Source organism: Fringilla coelebs (genome assembly GCF_963513975.1).
Source record: "Fringilla coelebs genome assembly, chromosome: 10".
NCBI lineage: Eukaryota > Metazoa > Chordata > Aves > Passeriformes > Fringillidae > Fringilla > Fringilla coelebs.
The window spans coordinates 4,210,560-4,231,766 of record NC_140036.1 but is presented as its reverse complement, the minus strand read 5'-3'; the positions used below and the strand labels follow the sequence as shown (position 1 = coordinate 4,231,766).

At 48.2% G+C, this 21,207-nt stretch overlaps 1 protein-coding gene across 3 annotated transcripts; it reads left to right on the top strand.

The window, feature by feature from the left end:
• Positions 1 to 77: 77 nt before the first annotated feature.
• STK25 (serine/threonine kinase 25) lies at positions 78 to 21,138 on the top strand. Of its 3 annotated transcripts, none has more exons than XM_084211923.1 (12): positions 78 to 185; positions 1,254 to 1,369; positions 7,433 to 7,663; positions 9,201 to 9,257; positions 10,297 to 10,405; positions 11,632 to 11,789; positions 12,044 to 12,229; positions 12,749 to 12,894; positions 13,738 to 13,852; positions 14,147 to 14,218; positions 17,540 to 17,676; positions 19,025 to 21,138. In XM_084211923.1, exons 2-12 carry the CDS (start codon positions 1,340 to 1,342, stop codon positions 19,062 to 19,064), a joined length of 1,281 nt encoding a protein of 426 aa, XP_084068049.1. In that variant the 5' UTR covers positions 78 to 185; positions 1,254 to 1,339; the 3' UTR covers positions 19,065 to 21,138. The 3 variants fall into 3 exon arrangements, with proteins under 3 accessions (XP_084068049.1, XP_084068050.1, XP_084068051.1); XM_084211924.1 differs by having other exon boundaries at positions 95 to 181; XM_084211925.1 differs by having other exon boundaries at positions 103 to 239.
• The last annotated feature ends 69 nt before the right edge of the window (positions 21,139 to 21,207 follow it).

Sequence of the window (21,207 nt, the reverse complement as noted above, 5' to 3'; positions counted from 1 at the left end):
AAACTACATCTCCCGGCGTGCCGCGCGGCGCGGCCGCCCCCTCCGCCGCGCCGTGTTGTTGCGCCCGGCCCGGCGCTCCTCCCCCCCCGCCGCGCCTGGTGTCGCGGGGCAGCCCGGGGCGGCGGCGGCTCCGTGCGCCAGGGCCCGGCATGGCGCTCCCGACGGCGGCGCCGCGCTGCCCGTAGGTGCGGCGGCGCCCAGGGCCGGGCGGGCCTGCGGCGATGAGCCACAGAGGGACTGTGAGGGTGCCGGGCGGGGCGCGCTGAGTAGCCCATGATGGCGAGGGGAACGCGGGAGGGGGGAGATCTCTGAGGTGTGAGGCGGGACGAGGTGTCCGTGACGGGAGTGGGGGTAGAGGGCAGCTGTGCGGCCGCACCGCGACGGGGGATGCTGGGCTCCGGGGCCCAGGAGAGGGCCGGGCCGAGGGGCCGGGCTGGGTTGGGACTCAGCTGTCGCGGGGGTGCAGGGAGGGAAGGGCCGCTGAGGAGAACAGAGGTGGGGAGCGGCCGGGGCAGGGCTGGGGCTCCCTGAAGGGGAAGGTGTGAGGTGCAGGGCTGGGGCTCCATGAAGAGGAAGGTGAGAGGTGCAGTGTTAGTGTTCCCTGAAGAGGATGGTGTAAGGTGCAGGGATGGTGTTCCCTGAAGAGGATGGTGTAAGGTGCAGGGATGGTGTTCCCTGAAGAGGATGGCGTGAGGTGCAGGAATGGTGTTCCCTGAAGAGGATGGCGTGAGGTGCAGGGCTGGGGCTCCCTGAAGAGGATGGTGTGCGGTGCAGGGTTAGTGTTCCCTGAAGAGGAAGGTGTGTGCTGAGCATCTGAGCTTTGCCAGTGGCTGTAGCAGGAACAGTGGGAGCAGAGGAGTGCTCCCAGTGAGGGGATTGCCGAGGAGGAGCAGGAGAAAAGGACTGTCTGAGGATGATGCTGGGGAAGATGCTGGGAGTGGTGGTGAGGCAATAGAACTGTGGGGTTAGCTGTAATACTGGGGAGCGTGCTGGGGTGATGGCAGGGAAAATGGAGCCTGGGACTTGGTCAGTGTGTAACATTAGTGTGAGGTTCCTTATTACATCTGGAAAGCATTTCTGTAAAGAATTGAGAAATGCGGTGTGCAAGGAGGGCCTAGCGTACTTAGAACATGCTGGCAGGTTCAAGGAGCACTTCAGATCAAGGAGAGAAAAAAGATGCAGGTAACTCTTCAGGGGAGTGAGCCAGCTTCCAAGAACCTCACTTGAGAGCTCTGTATTCTTGCTTGTCACAGTTGACCAGTGGAGGAATCATCACTTTCCTGCTGTGCTGCAACATCCTAATCCTCCCTGATTTTGCAAAATACCCCATCCTATAGGCATGGCTCACCTAAGAGAATTTGCTAGCCAGGTAAGTGGTGATTAAAAGTTTGTTTTAAAACCCTCTTCAAGGGTTTATGTAGTGCTGTTTGCTCTTGATATAAGGGTTTCAAACAAATAACCAGAAAATCACTTTTTGCCACTCTTTATCTCTTTTGCACAGGTCTCAGCTTACTCCTGTTAGCTGATTGACCTGTGCCTGACTCTATACCTGGTGTTGGGCTGATAGTGTTGTGTTGCCAGCCATACAGAAAGTGAATTCTTCACCCACTATGGAGCCTTTCTCTGGGATTAAGTGTGTTCTTTTTAGGGAGACAGGAGTCATTTGCTTTCTGAGCATTTTTGGAAGGGGAAGTCTTGAAATGGGAATAGAAAAACAGTGTATGCTGGCCCTACATACCTTTCTAAAGTGTTCCTGGCATTAGTCTCAGAGAAATGGTGCTTGTAACCTTGCTGCATAAGAGGCAGTGATATTTGATATTGGGTCATAACTCTTCCAAGAGATCTCAGCCTCCATGGATGTGGTTAAATGTTGCTGTTGTGATGACATTTTCATAAGAGGAGTGTGAAAAGATGATGCCAGGATTTGGGACTAAAAGCTAAACCACATTAATAGTATTGCCTTGCATCTTCCTTCTGAATTTGGTTGTGATGTGTGTTTGATTATTGGCAGATAATCAATACTGAGCACAGGTCTTCTTAAATCATGTTTTGGGGCATTATTTTGTTCTGCTCCTAGGTGTAGAATTACTAAAAGCTTTAGTGGTTTGAGCTAATGCTTTCTCTGAACCTTTACTGATTTAAAATTGATTCGCAATGCACCTGATTTGCATGCTGTCTTTCACATCAACTGTTTCCCCAAAGTGTGTGTGGAATTAAATGTAAATATAATGCCTGGCTGAATCACTGTACAGGGAGAGAAAGGGAAGGATACTGTCTGATTAGGGCTGAAAACAGTCCTGTAGCTGCAGAGGAGGCTGCTCTGAAGCTTTTTTTTTGTACACAGCATTCACTCATGAAGCTTATCAGCATTCTAGGTGGTTTCAGCTCTGAATTTATTATGGAAATGATAGGCATTCTCAGACCCTGTCATCCCATGACTGTCTGGTCTTGGAATAGAAAGCCAATCTGTGTTGTCCATTCCTCCAGTCTTTTCAGGAATCCCTGGTGTAACTGAGGCTTGCTGGGAGGGCAGTAGGAGCTGGCCTGAAGTTTTCTTCCCTGGGATTTAGGGAGCAGTGGGAGGTGCTGTGAAAATCAAGAGATTAAGACTTGCATTGGGCTGTCAGAGGCTTGTCTTGTTTTTGATTCTCAGTTCTGATGGGCAGAGTTACCTTAGGCCACTGCCCAGGCTGCTCTGCCTCTGTGCTGCCATTTCCCTGCCTCAACTGCTTGTCTGCTCTCTTTCCTTGGCTCCCTTGAGCTGTGAACAAACAGCACTGCAGGCCTCTGGTCTTGGTCTGAAGCTCTATCTGCCAGGGGATGTATTTGTGTTAGTTACTATGTTTAAAGCTCTGATTTGTTCTCTCTTTCTGGATTTGTTGTTCCTTATCTGACCTTGGAGAAGCCATTTAGGTTTTTTTGGCTACATAACGCTCCATCTCCTGAAGCAAAAGAATACTGTCCGTGAAGAGAGTTGGGAGTTTCAGACAAACAGTGTTTCCAAGTGTTGAACACAAACCTCCCTCTTTTCTATACTCCAGAAATTCAAAACTGTCCCAGGCTTTGGCAGCTGCTGAGCCTGTGCACAGATTTCATATTGACAGGGAAGCTTTCAAAAGGCTCCAGATACAAAGCTGGTTTCACCAATGAGACTGTTGGTAGCTCAGAGGTGAGTGTTCATCATGCTGGGTGGGAAGTTGGGGAGCAGAGGAGGCAGTGAGGGAAAGAGAAGAGCAGAGGAGTTCTGTTGAAACCAGCTTCCTTCTTCCACTGTGTTTGGCAGAGCAAAATTGTGTTTGTTTGTTTGGCTGGTTGGAAAGTGCTGCAGTCAGAAATAACACCAAATGTGGCTGTGGTTCCACATAAACCCTTTGAAGTTGCAATGTTCCTGGTCAGCTTCAGCTCATGAAGTATTGTGGCCTTGGCAATCTTCTCTTACAGAGCTCTCCCATATAGAACAGTGATTCCAGTTCCAACCTGCTCCAGATTACGGAGTTGTCATTTCCAAAAGAGTTTAAGCACCCCTCAGTGTTTTTTTTTTTTTGCAACAAATGCAGGCGGGATTCTTGCTCTTGAATATTTTGAGAGTAAGACCCAGCTGGACGTGGCCGTGGGAGAAGATCTTCAGCTGCTTCAAATGGTGTTTGCCTCTGTTCCCAATATGCAGCTTATCTTTTCAGGCAGTAGCTTTGAAATGAGGACAGATACTTACCCTTCTTCTCTGGTACTTATCCACATCTTCTCAAAGACTGTGGCTATCATGTCTCAGCAGCTGGAGGTGGCAGAGCTGCCAAAACCATTCTTTCCCCATGAAGCAGCTGGTGTTACTGCCAGGCTTGTCTCATAACACACTGCAATTCCTAGTGGCTGGTGGCTGCAGTGAGTTGGTCTGTTTTAAAACATGGTATCATCAGTCAGGATGGCAAACACTCCCACACCTGTCAGGACAGAGCATCCTTCTTTCCTGTGCTGTGAGATTGGATCCCAGAGGGCAGAAGTGGAGCACATTACCAGGAAATTGTCATCATCCCTGTCATACTTACTGCCTTCCTGCACTTGCAACTGAGCTGGTGCATTGTGTGCTCTCCCTCCAAAGCCTGCCCAGGCCTGCCTGAGCCATCTCTAGTGCCTGACTGCTCTCAGTGGAGAGGAACAGCAGGAGGCTTTTTGCTTCAGAGCTGCTGTGTAACAAGCAGTCAGCCAAGGAAAAAGTTACAATGTAGTGATCATCCCTTAACAGCTTTACATGCAGTAGTAGAATAAGGAGCAGCTGCTGCTGACCTGGAGATCCATTTTTCAGCTCTGATAAATGTGGAAGAAAAATGGGAAGAACTCAAGCTGGTGAGCAGTTGCAAAGGTGACAGGTCCTAATCTGCTTCAGGTTATCTATGCTTGTTTAAGCAGGTATAAAGCACTTCATCAGGATTCTGTTGCTTCCTGCTAATGAAGTTTTCCAGGTGTGTTTGTAGTGCTGCAATTCCAGAAGATTTCCAGCCAGAGTGGTTCTCTAACAAGATGACTGGTACTGACATAAATCATGTTTTGGAGAGGGAGGGTTGGTGCTTGTTACAGCTCTCACCGTGGTGCTGTGCAGGTGCGTTGGGGAAGGGGAGAGTCAGGCTCATGGAGTGCATTCCTTCTCTCTCCTGCACAGAGCAGTGCAGCTCCATAGCTCTCCATTCTTGATGCAACTGCATTTGTGCTGCTGTCTGATGAGTGCTGAGGCTTTTATGCCCACAGATCTGAGCATTTTTGTTTATCAGCGCAGGTCACCATGTGGTGTCTCAAACTGGATTTTTTTTTTTAACGGGCAAGGGCTTTTGAACAATGTCCTGCAGACAGGACGTCTTAGTTTGTTGTGGAAGTTCAGAGTTGCTGAAAATGCCACCTGGCAGTTTCTTCTGTGGTGTCCACAATGGTAGTTCACAAGGTGTGCTCTTGAGCAGACATTGACCTGCTTGAATTGGAGATGGGCCTGTTTCCTCCTCCCTGCTTACAGAAAGGGAAGAAATTCATGAGCAGACTGTGCTCCTCCAGCAGTATCTGGTGTGTAACAGTGTAACTGTGGCTGGAATGACTCTGTACACCTCAGCACCCCTGTGCTGGCTCCCTGGGTTCTTTCTGTTGCTGGGTTTGGTTTCTGCAGTTTTGGCCAGTGCATCAAGGGATGTTCATCCTCAGGCCCTCCACAGAGTCAGACTCTTGCCCTGTCACCTGTGAGCTCTAAAGCATTTCCAGGTCAGTATTGGGAAGGTAAATCCAGTACCTATAAACAAACAAACAGTCCTCATGTTTCCACCCTAATGGGGCTGGGCCTGTCTCACCTGCCCATCAGTTACATGGTTTTCCCGAGTCCCTTGGGCAAAATTTCTGTGTGCTTGTCAGAAGCTTTGTCTCCTTCACCACACCTACCTGAACTTCTTTGTTCTGTAGAAAACAGGATAAACCAACATCCAGGTCTGGAAGCTTGTTTACAAAGCTATCCATGATTACAGAGCCTGCCACATAAAGTGGTGGTTGTCCCTAAAGCTGCCTGCCACAGCCAATGCTCTTATGTTTGATGTCTTGATCTGAAGAAATCAGTCCTGACTCTCTGATGTGCCCTAGCAAGCTGAGGGGGAAGCAGTTACTTCCACTTTGCTATTTCTTACCTCATGGAAAAGTTACATGGGAGGGGAGGAATGTTTTCATGAAGGTTTGCTTCCCTGCAGTATTCATGTGGGTAGTGTTTCTTTTCTGAGCTGAGCAGGTGCTTCTAGGAGATGATCCTCTTTCTCTCCCTTCTCCCTGATGTGTGGGAGTGGCTGATGTGTTGATAGGCATTTTTAGGGTGCAGTAGGTCACTGTGCACAGTCACGTCTGGGGCACTTTTTTGCCCCTTCCTCCGAGAGGCAAATCAACAGGTGGAATCTCTTCTTGGTCTGTAGTGAGCCTGGTGTAGTCAGACTGTTCTTCCTGCCAGTGGTCATCATTCTCATGTTGCCCCCTAACATTTCTCAAGCTCAGATCCTCTTCCCCCCACCTCCTTCTCTCCAGTCTCTGCTATGCATCTCCAGTTCTTATCTCTGAACATCCCTTCTAGTCTGTTTCCAGTGCATTTGTTCCAAGTACAGCCTGTTTGGGTGTTGCTATGGATGCAAAAGGATATTTGGTTATCCTTCTATATCTTGGGCTGGAGTTTGTGTGGAAATCCTGTTGAGTGAGCTGCCTGTAAAACTCACCTGGGCCTGGCTTACAGCAATGCACAGAAGGCAAACAACCTGTGATGACAGCCTGGCTTAATCATTAAGCAACACCTTGGGCTGCTCAGTGATGGCCTGCTGCTAGAACCTGGTGTGAGATGGAAAAAGGCAGCCTCTGTGTTCTCTGATAAAATGTGCCAACTCAAGGCCCTTGTGAGAGAGCACTCTCACTGGGTGATGTGTTGGAGGTGAGACTGAAAAGTTCTGGGTGTGGAAAATTCCTTCTAATGGCTTGGCTGCTTCCTAAGGTCAGGCCATATTTTCCAGGTTTTTTTTTTCAAGCTATTAAAAAAAAAGGCAGAAAACCTAATCACAAAGAGCATTTTAGTAGCATGAAGGACCTCCTGGTGTGCAGGTGGACTGAATTAAATACCATGAGAAAGTGACTGTGATTTATTCCCTTTCTTACCCATACCTTAGTAAAGAATTCACTGTGCAGCTGCTGTTAAAAAGTCAGTATTTCTCTGTTAGTAACTGCCTAGTTGATGTGCTTATCTAATGAAGGAGATGCTATTTGCCTTTGCATCTGAGGGTGCCAGCTAGAGAAGAGGCTGGTACAGAAAAGCAGCTCAGGAAGATGGAATGTCCATTTTGCTCTCCTGCCTCCTCCTTGCTGCTGACCTTCCAAAAGATGTGAGGCTCCATCTGCAAACATCCGAGGAGAGCTGGGCTGGGAGCTGCCTGGAAATCAGGCTGCAGCAGAGACAGTAAATGTGAATTCATATTACTGTAATATTTCACCCTCCAGACAAGTAGGGAAGGGTGCAGATCTTTCTAATAATTTCAGTCTTTGAGTGCAGGAAGGCTAACTAAGGAAACATTTTTATGGCTTCTTGCTTGTGCCCATTTTTTATCAGATCTCCAGGAGAAGAGTGGTTCTGGTACCCCTTGATGGTCTGTATTGAAGTGTGAACACATGCTAGCTCATGGAGCTGCTTTGGCACCAGTTGGTGCCTGCAGCTGAGCAGCCCTGTCCCACTGTGGTCTGCAGGGTTGGAAAGCCTGTGGAAAAGGTTTCTTCAGTTCTAATCTTGGATATATTCTGTGCTAAGTTTCTAAGACTGTTTAAGATACATGAGTTTCAGATGAATTTATCAACATAGTAGCTGCACAGATATGGAGATGAGCTGTATGGGTATGTGTGGTGCCCTGCAGCCTGGGAACTTACCCATGTCTGCTTCATGGTTTAGCACTCCAGGGTGGATCCTGAGGAGCTGTTCACCAAGCTGGAGCGGATCGGCAAGGGATCCTTTGGGGAAGTGTACAAAGGCATCGACAACCGCACCAAGGAAGTGGTTGCTATCAAGATCATTGATCTGGAGGAGGCTGAGGATGAGATTGAGGACATTCAGCAGGAGATCACTGTGCTCAGCCAGTGTGACAGCCCCTACATCACCCGGTACTATGGCTCCTACTTGAAGGTAGGACAAAGCAGGGTGGTTCCTTGCCAGTAGTTTGGGAATGGGGAGATGTTGTATTTTCGGGGTCCCCTGTCATGGGGAGGAAAGATGAATCTGACTTCATGTTCTTAGAAGGCTAATTTATTATTTTATGATCTATATTATATTAAAGAATGCTATACTAAACTATACTAAAGAATAGAGAATGGATACTTATAGAAGGCTAAAAGATGATAATGAAAAACTTGTGACTCTCTCCAGAATCTGACACAGCTTGGCACTGATTGGTCATTAAGTAAAAACAATTCACATGAAACCAATCTCCAAACCACATTCCAAAGCAGCAAAACGTAGGAGAAACAAATGAGATAATATTGTTTTCCTTTTCCTCTGAGGCTTCTCAGCTTCCCAGGAGAAGAATCCTGGGCAAAGAAGATTTTTCAGAAAATATGATGGTGACAGGGAGGGCTGCTCTGTGGATGGTGGCACATGGCACTGCAAAGTGACGTGTGAGTGGCAGCATTGCAGCAGGAACAGTGGTGGCTCTGCTCAGTGCATTGATGTGCACTTGATAGTAGACTGGGCTTTAAGGCACTTGTTAAGCACATGGAAATGAGGTGCCCTGTACTTCGTGGTACCAAGAGCAGGGCACTTCACTGGAGAGCAAGTTATTTGTTGAAGACTGAACTTTCCCTGATCTGACAATTCTGGAAAGAAAGTTGATGGAATACTTTTCCAGAATAGCACAGTCTTAAGGCAGTACCACTGAGGGATTTATGCCTCTGAAAAAAAAGAGGAGATTGAAACTCATTCATTTCACATGTCATCAGAAATGGTGAAAAGTATATGAACTGAGTCTAGGGAAGAGTACTAATATTGCTTCCACTGAGAGCAGGTTTAGGAATCCCTGATGGAAGCAGTGTTGATCAGAAGTGCCCTATGCATGCTGGCTGCTGGAGGTGAATATCACAGTGGGTCTGCAGCAAACAGTTCCTGAGCTCTTCAGGTCCTGAATATTCCTCCTTTATTTTTTAAAGGCCATAATTCTTTTTCTCAGCATTCTGCTGTAGTTTCATGGACCTGCTGCTTATTTTTTGTTGGGACTCTGGAACCTCACATGGAATCTCTTCTCTGAGGAATAAGAGTGTCTTGCTGATTGTGCCCTCCATGCTGGCAGCTCTGTTAATGAGATCAAAGGCTGCAGTGCTCCCCTGCATTGCCAAGAAGGATTTATGCTGGGTGAGCTGTTGGAGAGATGTTAAAGGGCTACAGCCTGGGAATTAGCTTATCTGTGGGCTGGGCAGTCTGGTGCCTCTAGGGGCACTTGCCCAGGTGAAACTGCAGACTGAGAGTTAGAAATGTGCTGGAGGCAGGTAATGCTGTGTCAGCAGAAAAGAGGGAGCTTGGGGCTCCTTCCTTAAGCCCCTGAGAGCTGCAGTGGGCAGCATCTCTTGGATTGTGTACAGGACTATCTTGTATCTTGCTGCCTCGTGGGTGTCTCACTTTTCTGTCTGCTTTTATTACTGGCTTTGCTCTTGATTTGTGCTCTTGCTTGCAGGGCACTAAGCTGTGGATAATCATGGAGTACCTGGGAGGAGGTTCTGCCCTGGATTTGGTGAGTAAGTGGCAAGTTCTGGACTATGAAAAATACTGACTGAAGACTTGGTTTGGGAAATGCCCATAAGGCAAACACTCACTTGCCACATTCCATCATTTAGGCAGCCCTGTGCCCAAGGGGTAAGCAGTGCAGGACAGACATGTTGATTGTTGGTTATGCTTATCCCAGGACTGAGGGAATGTTTTCATGGAGCTCAGCTGTCCCAGCCCTGTTGTTCAGCATGCTGTGCTGCTGTATGATGGAAAGAGCCAGTGAAGTGAAAAGTGAGCACAGGTTTTGAGCAGTGCAAATCTATACTTCACCTAGAGTCATGGTATTGCTCAGTGCTTGCATAGCTCAGTAAAGACATGGTCTGTGATTAAGTTACCCCAAATGCTGAGAATACAGATGCAGAATTTACCCATAGGTGAAGGTGCACTGCACTGTGTTCTGTCACAAAATTTTTCTCTTCTCTTTAGGACAATAATGCCCATTTTTCCAGAGAGGTAACTAATGATGTAGGGAAAACTGCTGAGCCTACAGTGGCTTGGAGGAAGGTGTGGGGGGGAGCTGTCATCAGCAGAAGTTATCTGAGTGTCAGAAGCTCAGTTGTTGCACTGAGTAGGTAGGACTTGGTTAGGGGAGAACTGATGGAAAGGAGAAGAGCTTTGATGCAGTACTCCACAGCCTGAGGGTTGATATCTCAGGGGCTGAAATTCAGTACTTGCATGCTGGCAGAGAGACCCAAACAAGAGAAACTGTTAAAATGTTTTGTTGGCCAGTATGTTTCCAGGCCAAAGTGGGAAATTAACTGCTCCTTGTTTGGGCAGCCTTTAACAGACTCATAGACTAGCAGAAAATCCCCCAAAGTTTTTCCATTGAATGCTGCCAGGTGCAAACACCAGCATTCTGCTTGTGGCACCTAAATCAGGTGTGCAAGAAGGTGCTTCCTGCTGAGTACAACCTGCTTGGCCAAGGTTTCCAAGTAACAAACAAAGCCTGGAAAATCCAAGGCATCAGTCACCCTCTTTTAAGTCATCTTTCTGCCTTTTGTCAGCTGAAGCCAGGACCACTGGAGGAGACTTATATAGCTACTATCCTGAGAGAAATCCTAAAGGGTTTGGATTATTTACATTCAGAGAGGAAGATCCACAGAGACATCAAAGGTAAGATTGAAGAGCTCAGCTCCCTTTCTTGTAATGGATGCTAGTAACATAATACTCAGAGGTATTTTATTCACCATAATCTGCAAGGTTTCAAAGACTTTTTCTCAGTGCTGCTTATCTTGTTGGGTTGCTGTTTTCTGAATCTGATGCTTGTCACTGTAATACAACTCATGCTTTTCATGTCTTAAGGGTTTAGAGTAGCAGTGAGGATCTGTAGCTCTCCTCTGGCACTTAGAGTTTGGACAAGTCAGGGAGCTGAAGTGAAGGAGCCAATGAAAGGCATGCTCAGATATTAGCTGACTTGTGTCTGGACATTTGCTTTTCTGCTGGACCTCAAGGGTGTGTGTGCTGGTTATTGTGGTTGTAGCTCACAGCAGGAGTGAGCTGTCCTCATGCAGGGTTCACAGCCCTAGAAAATCAGGGCAGCTTGTGTCAGCTTATCCTGTTGATGTTTTTTATAGTCACTGGCCACGTGTGGTGTAGAGAGAGCTGGCATCTGCCTCTCAAGGAGCAGTGTCCCAGCAAGCCCAGGGCATCAAAGTTCTGCAGGAGGATGGAGGGACAGAGCTGTGGAGCTGGGCCAGATGCTCACTGCTCCAACCACTGCAGGAGAGGGTGTGAGCAGTCAGGGCACAGAAACCTCATGCAGGGAGATTGGGAGAAAAGATTTTGTTGTGTATGTGAGACTGCATGTTTCTAACACTGAAAGTATTGGGCTGTTGGCTGCCAATGGTGGGGAAATGCTGAAAGTTGTTAGGTAGGGTCTCAGAATGAACCCCCCATTCCCAAACTTGCACAATGCTACAGTCCTATGAGTGAGTGGGAGCTAGTACAAGAATGGGCCTTGAGCTCTTTGGAAGGATCTGCTATTTAACCTGTGCTGAATGCTACTCTAGAAAAAAAATCAAGAGCATTAGAGACTGTGTTACCCTCCCTTCTCTGTATGGCCAGGAGTCACATTCAGTTTCTGGTGTGGTCCTTCACATCTACTCCCTGCTCCTACCTTAGCAATATTCCCCTTCTGATCCAACAAAGTTCATAGCTTGTTCCATGTTACCCAGTGGAGTTTAAAGCATGAGAATGGGTCTGAAGCTGGAAATCCAGGCTGAGGGTTATCACTGGGAGGAAGGAGGATCCCCCAGGAGGGCTCTTCCCAGTATTCAGTTCTGTGTGGGCTGGAGGTGATTGAGAGGCCAGCAGACTTAATTGCTTATTTGTGCATACAGCTGCCAATGTGCTGCTCTCAGAACAAGGAGATGTGAAACTGGCTGACTTTGGGGTGGCTGGACAGCTGACAGACACCCAAATCAAGAGAAACACCTTTGTGGGGACTCCCTTCTGGATGGCACCAGAGGTCATCAAACAGTCTGCTTATGACTTCAAGGTGAGCTGGGAGCAGGAGGATTGCTGCTTGGGGCTACTATACATGAGGTGGTGCTAGGATAGAAACAGGGATTGGAAGTGCTGCTTACTGCAGGAATTATTCTTTTCTGTTACGATGCAGAGTCTGCTGGAGAAGTTTGTGTATTAGACATGAAATGCCTCATCTGATTTACGTGATTATCTGTCCTGAAACTGTGCTTTCATGTTGTAGAGTTGTTCCTTGCTGTTCTGTGTTCTTTTTCTTCTCTTTTCCAGGCAGACATCTGGTCCCTTGGGATTACAGCCATTGAACTAGCAAAGGGAGAGCCTCCAAATTCTGATTTGCATCCTATGAGGGTTCTCTTCTTGATCCCCAAAAACAACCCTCCAACACTTGAGGGTCACCACAGCAAGCCCTTCAAGGAGTTTGTGGAAGCCTGCCTCAATAAGGATCCTAGATTTGTGAGTATTAGTGCCCACCTGTGAATTTGGGTAAAGGCCAGCAGAGGTAATAAATGCCTTCAACAGGAAGGTTCCAGAATTGCAGAGAGAGAGAATTGCTGAGCTTACAGGACGGACACATGAGCTGGACTTCCTCATGAGGAAACATGGAGGGGAGAGCACTGATCACTTCTCTCTGATGACCAGCAGTGGGACCTAAGGGAATGGCATGAGGCTGTGTCAGGGAAGGTTTAGGTTGGATATTAGGAAAAAGCTTTTCCCCCAGAGGCTGGTTGGGCACTGGAACAAGCTCCTGAGGGCTGTGGTCATGGCCAAGAGTTCAAGGAGTATTTAGATAACACTCTCAGGGACTTTGTTGGGGATTGGAGGCTGTCCTGAGCAGAGCCAGGAGCTGGTTTTGATGATCCTTGTGCATCCCTTCCAGCTCAGGATATTCTGTGACTCCAGTAGAAGTCAGTGAGCTGTGTGTTCAGTGTGCAGAGATGGTTAGATGTGACATGCTTTCCTTATCTGCTCCAGAGGCCGACAGCTAAAGAATTGCTGAAGCACAAGTTCATCACACGCTACACCAAGAAAACCTCGTTCCTCATGGAGCTGATCGATCGCTTCAAACGCTGGAAGTCAGAGGGCCATGGGGAGGATTCCAGTTCTGGTGACTCTGATATGTACGTGCATGCTTTGCATGGAGGCTGCCCCTGCTGCCCTGCTTGCCCCAGGGTAGCCTACTGCAAACAGCTCAGGTCCTTTTCCCACCTGAGATCTTAACCTTGGAGCTTTTGTTTGTGGGAGTGCTGCCTGAAGAGCCAGGCTGTTACCTCCTTTTCTCTGGGACTCTGTTCCGGTCCTAGCCTGTGGAGCCTCTTTGCTGGGTGTAAGGAGTCAGAGTACTGACACAAAATATTATCTGTGTGTAACCAGTAGAACAGGGCTCTCGTTGCCTGTATTTTATGCACCCTTCATTAGCTACAAGAGCTCCAGGCTTTAGGAACTGTGGCGAGAGCTGTGTTGGTCTGGATGTGTACTCAGGGGTAAATGTTTGCACTGCCATGCAGGACAGTCAAGTTATGGGCTTTGGGTGGGGAAAGGGGACTTCATTGCCAGAATGGTGTCACAGAGCTGCTCTTCACCTGGCAGCACTCAAGTGACCAAGCACTCAGGAAAATTGGCTTATGGCATCTAAGTCTAGTCCCTCACATTGTGAACTTGGGTTGTCTTGAAATTCTAAATTTAACTAGCACTAGAAACTTCAGGCTGGCTGGATCAGAGAGGTGATGTGGTGATTTGGAAACGTGATGCAGTAGTTAGCTCAGATCTCTTTGATGCTCTATAGGTGTCGTAGAGACTGAAGTGGTTTCTCTTCAGAATTTTTTCTGGGATAGAGAAAAACCTGAAGGCATGCAGCAATATGGCAGTTGGGTGGGGAGAACTTGTGATTCTGGGAAAGTGTGGGCAAACCCCCAATGTATGGAGCTGAAGCTTTGTCTTGACTTTCCCCTTTTCATTTGCAGTGATGGAGATGCAGAGGATGGAGACCAGGGTCCAATCTGGACATTCCCACCAACCATTCGTCCCAATTCCTTGAGCAAGCTGCACAAAGGAATGGCTCTTCATGGTTCCCAGAAGGTCTGTGTGCTGTCTGGTCTTTCTGAAGTGGACTGAACTAACGTGAGCTTTTGGGTGTCTTGGGGAAGCCACCAGGCCCTCCTCTTCTGTCTGAAATTTACTTCAGTCTGGCACCAAGGGCTGGTGCTCCAGAGTTGCCTCTTCCACATCATCAGGGTTCTGTGATTTGTGGCTTTCCCAAGATCTGGTGATGGGATTGCTGTCGAGGTGCTGTGAATTCACCAAAGGCTGAGTACTTCATGTGCCTTTGCACAGCTTTTGCCTGTGCTTGTAACTTCTCCTGTTGCTTTCCAGCCTACTGAGCCCATCAAGAGGCAACCACGGTCACAGTGTCTCTCCACACTTGTTCACCCAGTTTTTGGGGAGGTGAGTAGAGGCTTCTTGGTGTCTCTGCTGGTTGGAGATGAAGAGATACCTGACATAGATAAGTAAATGGGAAGGATTTGGAGAAGGGAGGTATGGAGAGGTGTCTAGGGTTAAGGGACTCTGAAGCATTTGTACCAGTTCAGAGGGCTAGACCATATGTGGGGAAAGTGAGTGTGTCCCTGGCCTGTCCTCCTGAAAACACTTGTGTTTGTGAAAGAAAGGCATTACCCTTCTGGTAATCTGTGCTCTCTTGAGGAGCTGATAGAGGAGTATCTGTCTCTTGCCTGCATCTTAGGCTTGCTGATGCCTGGGCAGCTCCAGACTCTGATGTCTGTGGCTGAAGTGCAGCTCTTGTTAGAGCAGACTTGTCACTGTGCATGTCCACAGCAGAGTTACTCAGGGGAAGGTAGGTGGGTTAGAGCAGGAATTGGCTTTGCTGGTTACTAGACCATTTCTTGATCTGAACAGACTGCTGTTGGTAGAATGCCAAGACCAAGGAGTTCCCTGCCACCTAGCTTCTAGAAGGCAGGCAGAGAAAATGTATTTGGAGAACACAGCCAGTTCCCCTGCCTTGTGGTCTGGGTGGGGATGTGGAGTTGGAGTAAGAGCTGCCATTAATGACAGGATGGTGTCTGTATCAGCACAGAGGTGACAGCTCACCTTCCCAGCTGGGTGATGTTGTCAGGGAAGAGGAGGATAATCATTAGGGGGCTGCTGGCTATGAGCTCTGGTTGCTCTTTCCAGCAGAGTGGCAGGAATGGAGATTTTGCTTTGAAGGAAATGAGTTAGGTGCTGCATGTCAGGTTTCTGTTCTTGAGATGCTGGTGACAGACAGCCTTTCTCTGGTCCTGAGGAATTCCTCTTCTGGATCCTGATGGCATGGCCCAGCAGAGAGCTGTGCTTTTTCCAGGAATAGTTTCTGGACTTAACTCTCTTTTCTCAGGTCTACTGCTCTGTGGAAGGAGGGTTTGCTGCATGGCAGGCACCAGAGGTCATTCTGAAAAGCAGGCTCTTGACACCACTCTGCTTTGGAAATTGGGAGTTTATCTAACCTGCCTCTCTGTGCTCCACAGGCCTTGACTTTCAGAGGTCAGAGCGAGAGGCCACTGACCTGGCTCTTGTAGGCCTAGAGCTATGAGATGAAGCCACATTAAAACCGTGTTGGTTTTTGATGCAGTTTGTTTGTGAAACACAGTCACTGATGTCTGGGTCTCTGTTCAGTTTAGGAGCCTCCTGGGGCAGAGTGCTCAGGGCTGTGGCTGTAAATGCATTTTGTGCTTTTCCTTACTCACCTTGCTGCACCAGTTCCAGGCAGGAAGTGGCTTCTTGGGCATTTCATTTCTGCTGGTTTGATTCCCTTGCCCCAGTTTTTTGATCCCCCTTTCCTTTGATTAGATTTTGCTGGCTCTGAAAATCTCACTGAGGAAAATTAGGAGCAGGAAGGGTTCTGGGCAGTCTCAGAAATAACCTGGCTTTTGTGTGCAGTAGAGGGGGCTTGAAAGAAAACTTCTCTAGGTTGGAAATCTGCTTCTCTGCTGGTTGTATGTGTTATTCTTTGGTATTGGTAGGAAAGTAGAACTGAGAACTTTGTCCTCCTCATTGTGTATGATTGCATCTTAAACCAGCTAGGTTTGATCCCCTCATTTCCTAAAGGGGCTTAAGCTGGGCTTTGTGACTGAGATGTTCTTTGTAATAATCTGTCACCTGCCTTCCCTGCATGTGTGTTGCTGGATGTTAACACTGAGAACAGCTCGTGAGGAGTCATTAACAGCTGTGCACAGCTGCAAATATGGAAGCATTGTGGAGTAGGGAGGTAAAATGACTTTTGGGCCTGGTAAGGTTGAGCTCAGTGCAGTGCTCTAACTCCTGCAAGCCTCCAGAGAGCTCTTCTGCAGTGGGAAGAGACAGCCCAGCACACACTGCTCCCATCACAGGCTGCTGGGCAGGCTGAAGCTCAGGGGCTTGGCATCAAAGGCTGATGATAAACTGACTCCTTACCTCCAGGACAGACCCTGTGCTTATTCAGAGTGAGGCAGCCTTTGGCAGGTACACATCAAATCCTTGGCTTTGGCATCACAACTCTTTTTGGCCTAAGAAATCTGTATCCTTGAGGAGTAACTGAGTCACCCTCCATGCCCCTGCCACTCTGACTGAGCAGAGGTGTGTGTGGGTTGCTCCCACAGCTTTGTGGCAGGGAACAGGTGCCCCACTGAGGGGGCAGTGGCCCTTTTTGGCTGGGAACTGTTTGTTCCCAGCAGGGACTTGGTGCACAGGAATGACTGCTGCTGGGGATTAGCATTCACATTGTTCTGCTTTCTGAGAACAGGTGAGCTCCAGCAACAGGGAAGGCTGATCCTGGAATTGAGGGAAAGAACTGCAAGGCTTATGTAAAGCCCTTTAATTAGCAGGGCCTAATGAGAGCTTAATTGAACTGGACCAGATATTGCTTGTTCAGCAGGATGCTTGATTGTTGTTCAGCTCCTTGTGTGATGGTGCCCTGGGGAAGGGGCTGTCATATCAGCAGCTTGTGGAAAGAAGGTGAGGAACTGCTGCTGGGGTGGAAATGTAGGATTTCCAACAACAAACTCCTTCAGGCTCAGCACCAGTGACCTGTCAGGTTCCCTCTCAACACAGCTGTGGGTATTTCAAGTTAACAACTGGAAACTTGTGCAGGTAGAGGTCTAGCTGGAGTGCAGTGACCATGAGAGATGTGAACTGATGTGGGTGCTGTGTGTGGAGGTCTTGGTGTGTGGACTTTCTTCCCCTGCCCCCTGGGTAAAGCTCTCTTAGAGAGGAGTGTTGGAGGCCAAGGGGCTCAGGATCTCTGATGTGGCAGTTTGCTGCCTTGGCCTCCCAGTCACTAGAAGCAACTCAAGACTTTTTGTGGCTGTTAAAAGTGGTGGTAACTATCTCCTGATATATTCTGCCCATCCTGCCTGTGAGCCTGTGTGTGTGTCTGTGTGCTGGGCTGTCATTAGCAGCCAAGGTGATTGTACTGCTTCAGATACACCTGGAGTTCTTTGTGCTGTGATGAGTTTTCAGGGCTGTTGGTCCATTCCTTACAACATTTAGTTAGTTTAAGAATGCATCCTGTTAGGTAAGGGCTTTGATTGCCATTAGTACCTGGAGGCAAATTTGAACCCCACTGGACTTCTACCTTGCTGACCTACAAATGAGCTCTTTTTGGTTCCTTTAAGTGGAGTGTGGGTGCCCTCCTACACCCTGGTGGAGTTGGAAAGGGTCTTAATGTCAATGCTGCACTTCTTGACTTGTGCTTCCTGCAACAAAATGAGGACCTAATGCCCTGTTTCTGGGTTGCAGCTCAAAGATAAGCACAAGCAGACTGGAGGCAACGTGGGAGCCATGGAGGAGCTGGAGAATGCCTTCAGCTTGGCTGAGGAGTCCTGCCCAGGCATCTCTGACAAACTGATAGCACACATGGTGGAGCGGGTCCAAAGGTGAGGAGTGCCTGAGGCTGAGCTGGGGTGGAGCTGGCACTGAACCAGGCAGCTCCTGTGCGAAGTCCACATAGACAAAAGTGCCTTCCCAGCTCCTGTGGCACTTCTTCTAACTGCTTGCATGTAATGGCAACAGTTCCTGTGCCTCAGAAGCCTTTCCTCATGCTGGACAGCTTTCTGTAGTGTAGGTGTATGTTGGAGGGCACAGGAAGATGCTGCTGTTCACTTTCATTTTGCACATTTATCTGTGTACACATGGTGTCCTGCTGGTCCCATTACCCAGCCAGCAAGGACTGCAAAATCTTACTGGGATTGCTTCTGGGATAGAAAGTTTCTGTTAATAAATACCTGTTTCATTGCAAGGAATGTGCTTTAAAGCACTACGTGCAGCTAGTCACTGCTTGCCCACCTTTAGGTGTACACAAAAGTGTACTTTTCCTGCAAGAATTATTTATTAAACCAGTGAAGGAATGTAGTCTGGTAGAATTTAGTTCTTTGCTGGGTCAAACCTGGCTCCATTGCTGGCCAAGTCCAGTCACATCCATGTGCTGCAGGTACCAGCACAGCTAACCTGGTCACAGATTTACCAAGTTTTATTTAACATGAATTTGGCTTTTCTCCCTTTCACAGCAGGCTACCCTAAATCTCACTCTTTCCTTACCATGAGAGGAACTTAACATTTGACTCCTCCCTGGTTAACAGGCTGGAAGTGTTCTACCATACCAGAAGAAGCTGTTCTGTGCTCAGGCTGCCCCTATAAACACAACCCAAACTATACAGTCTTTACACCCTTGAACTTTGGCTTTCTAAGCATTTCTTTCTGGTGGGTTTGTGCCCTGTAACTCAAGTACCTATTGAATAGAAGAGAATAATTTAGGTTGGAGAAGGTGTCCAAGATTGTATCCAGCCTTTGATCACCACTGTGGCAACCAGACCAGCAGGCTGGCTGGTGGTCAGGTAGAGTGAGCAGGAGGCCCACGTGTGTGGGTGACTGCAGACAGGTTCCAGCATCATTCCCTTCTGTCAGCCTAGAAATGACACTGCTGCACAGGGCAGAAACACAAGATAGTTGTTTTTTTGAGGGGCTTGCAAAACCTCAAAGACCTGCTTGCTTTCTTACCATAAAACATTAGTGCTGAAAACTTCTTACTAGGTTGAAACTGAATCGTGAAAGCCTGAAGAAGCGTCAAACCACCTTGGCTTTCTGTTAAAAGTGCTGGTTTTGTCTGTCAGGACTGCAAAACCTGGCAGTGGCAGTGGGGACAGACCCAGCAGCCTGGCTCCTTCCCCCAGCAGCACTGAGCAGTGTCCCTTGTTCACTGTGTCCCTTGTTCACTCTTCCTTGCAGGTTTTCACACAGTCGGAACCACCTGACCTCTGCCCGCTGACACTCACCTTCCCTGCTGCTGCTGCTGCCAGGGGGGAAGGATTTTTTCCAGCTTCATGAGAACTACATCTCTAATCCAGACCACCATCTGTTGGATGTGACATTGTGATGGACCCCAGGACATTTCAGAGCCTTCATGTTAGCCATGTTTCCATGATAACCCAGGATGGGGTTTGCAATGCAAGTACAAATTTAGACCTTTTGCAGAACCCGAGATGGGTGGTCTAATTGTTTTTACAATGTAATCAATGCAGTTTTTAATTGTTTTCCTACAATGGATGTGTCCATTTTGGCTTGGTTTGATTCACAGCTTGTTTCTGGTAAATGCCTGGCTGCTGGAAAAAGGGAGATTCTCTTCCATTGATAGATGTTTCACAGGCAAGTCTGATGGGTTTATTCTCCTGCCCTTCCTAAAGAAGTGTTTGTGAGCAGTCTTCTGTGAGTGCAGGGATGTTGGGAAGCTCTCCAGGCATTTAGGGCCTCTGGGAGAGTCAGAGCAGCTCTGCAGTTGTTCTGGAGGATCACTTCAAGCCCCTCACACACAAGTAAGAACACTTTGCAGTGCTGCAGCAGCTGAGCTGATACACAGTTGCTCTTGCCCAGCCTGTCATTTCATAGGAGGATGGGTTTGCTGATTGTTCTTTTTTTGGCTCTGGGACATTATTTTGTGTTAGGCCTTACTTCATCTACTTCAAGCAACAGCAGAACCTGCCTTGGGTCTGCAGGGAGCAGGAGGCAAAGGGGTGTATTTGCTGTGGGAGCTGTGGAGTTCTGTCCTTGGTGCTCCTGGCAGCTGAAGCAGCTGACAGGCAGGCTGGGCAGTGCTGGTCTGAGCTGGGCAGGCCCACAGGGAGCTGAAGGGTTAAAAAGGGGAGTGGGGAGAACACAGCACAGAGGTCAGCAGGGCTTTGGTTCACAGGGCAGAGGGACACTACCTAGCAGCTTTTGATGCACGAACCTGTGCTCTACATGAAGACATAAGCTGGATGGCTCGCAGCAGTGTGGTAGGGCTGGGGACTCCCAAAAGCTGCTCTAGGCATCCCTCTCCTTGTCAGCCTTCCCTTTGTGGCTCCTCCTTCAGCCTGGGATCCAGACTGACTGCAGCCAGGGCCCTGCTCCAGCTGACAGGCTGGGGTGGTGTTTGGTAGCAGAGATACTACAGCATCCACTGCTGTGTTAGCTGCTCAAAGTATCCCAGCAGAGCCATCCCCAGGAGCTTTGCTTTCTGTATCATACTGGTTTATAAAGCAAATCTTTAATTCAGGTAAGCACACAGATCTTAAATCTACATTTTAAAGGTCTAGAAAAATGAACTTAGGAGAATAACCCCTGATAGCTGGTTGCTTAGAGAGCTGCTGTCTAACTGAGAAGAGATTGCCATGAAGTCAGCAAGAACTCAGTTACCCAGCTCTTTCTGTCTGGGTGTTTGTGTGTGGATGATATGGCTCACCCCAGAGCCACTGAGAACAAAGGCTGGAGCTGTTCAGCATTTTTATAATGACAGGCCACTTGGTTAGAAACAAGGCTTGGTTTTTGGTACTTAGATTCAGACCTGCAGATTTGAAGTGCTGGGCTGCAAGTAGCTCAGGGGGACCACACGTTCCCTGCTCCTGGTGTAGGGTGTTCTTTACCTTATGACTGTTCTTTATTTATCCTGATGGATAAAGCCAGGCTCAGCAACACTATGAACTTGTACAGTAGAGAAGAGGTGCTGCTGTTGGCTCTCTGATGCAGAGCAGTGTTCTGTGGTGAGAGCCAGCTCAGAGCTTGCAGTTAGGAAGAACAGAACAAACCCACTTTTCCCTCAGGAGGAGAAGTTAATGTACAGACAGGAGGCTTGGAGAGGGGGAAGGCAGAGGCTGCAGGCCAGCACAAGGGCCCCTGCTGCTTTTAAAGTTGCTGTTCACAGCAGTAGCAAACGGTGTTGAAAAGGTACCTGTGTTGTTCCTCACACGCTCTGCAGTGTAACGAGGAAACTTTCTAAAGGAAACAATCCCCACCCCCTTCACCCAGTATTCAAAAACAATGGGTTTAAGTTTTCAAAAACATTGAAAGGGATCTGCCACTTTCAATAAAGTAACAAAACAAATGAGGCTGCTGTATCTGTGTTATTGGGGGAAAAGGATGGGTTCCAGCTGCTTTTC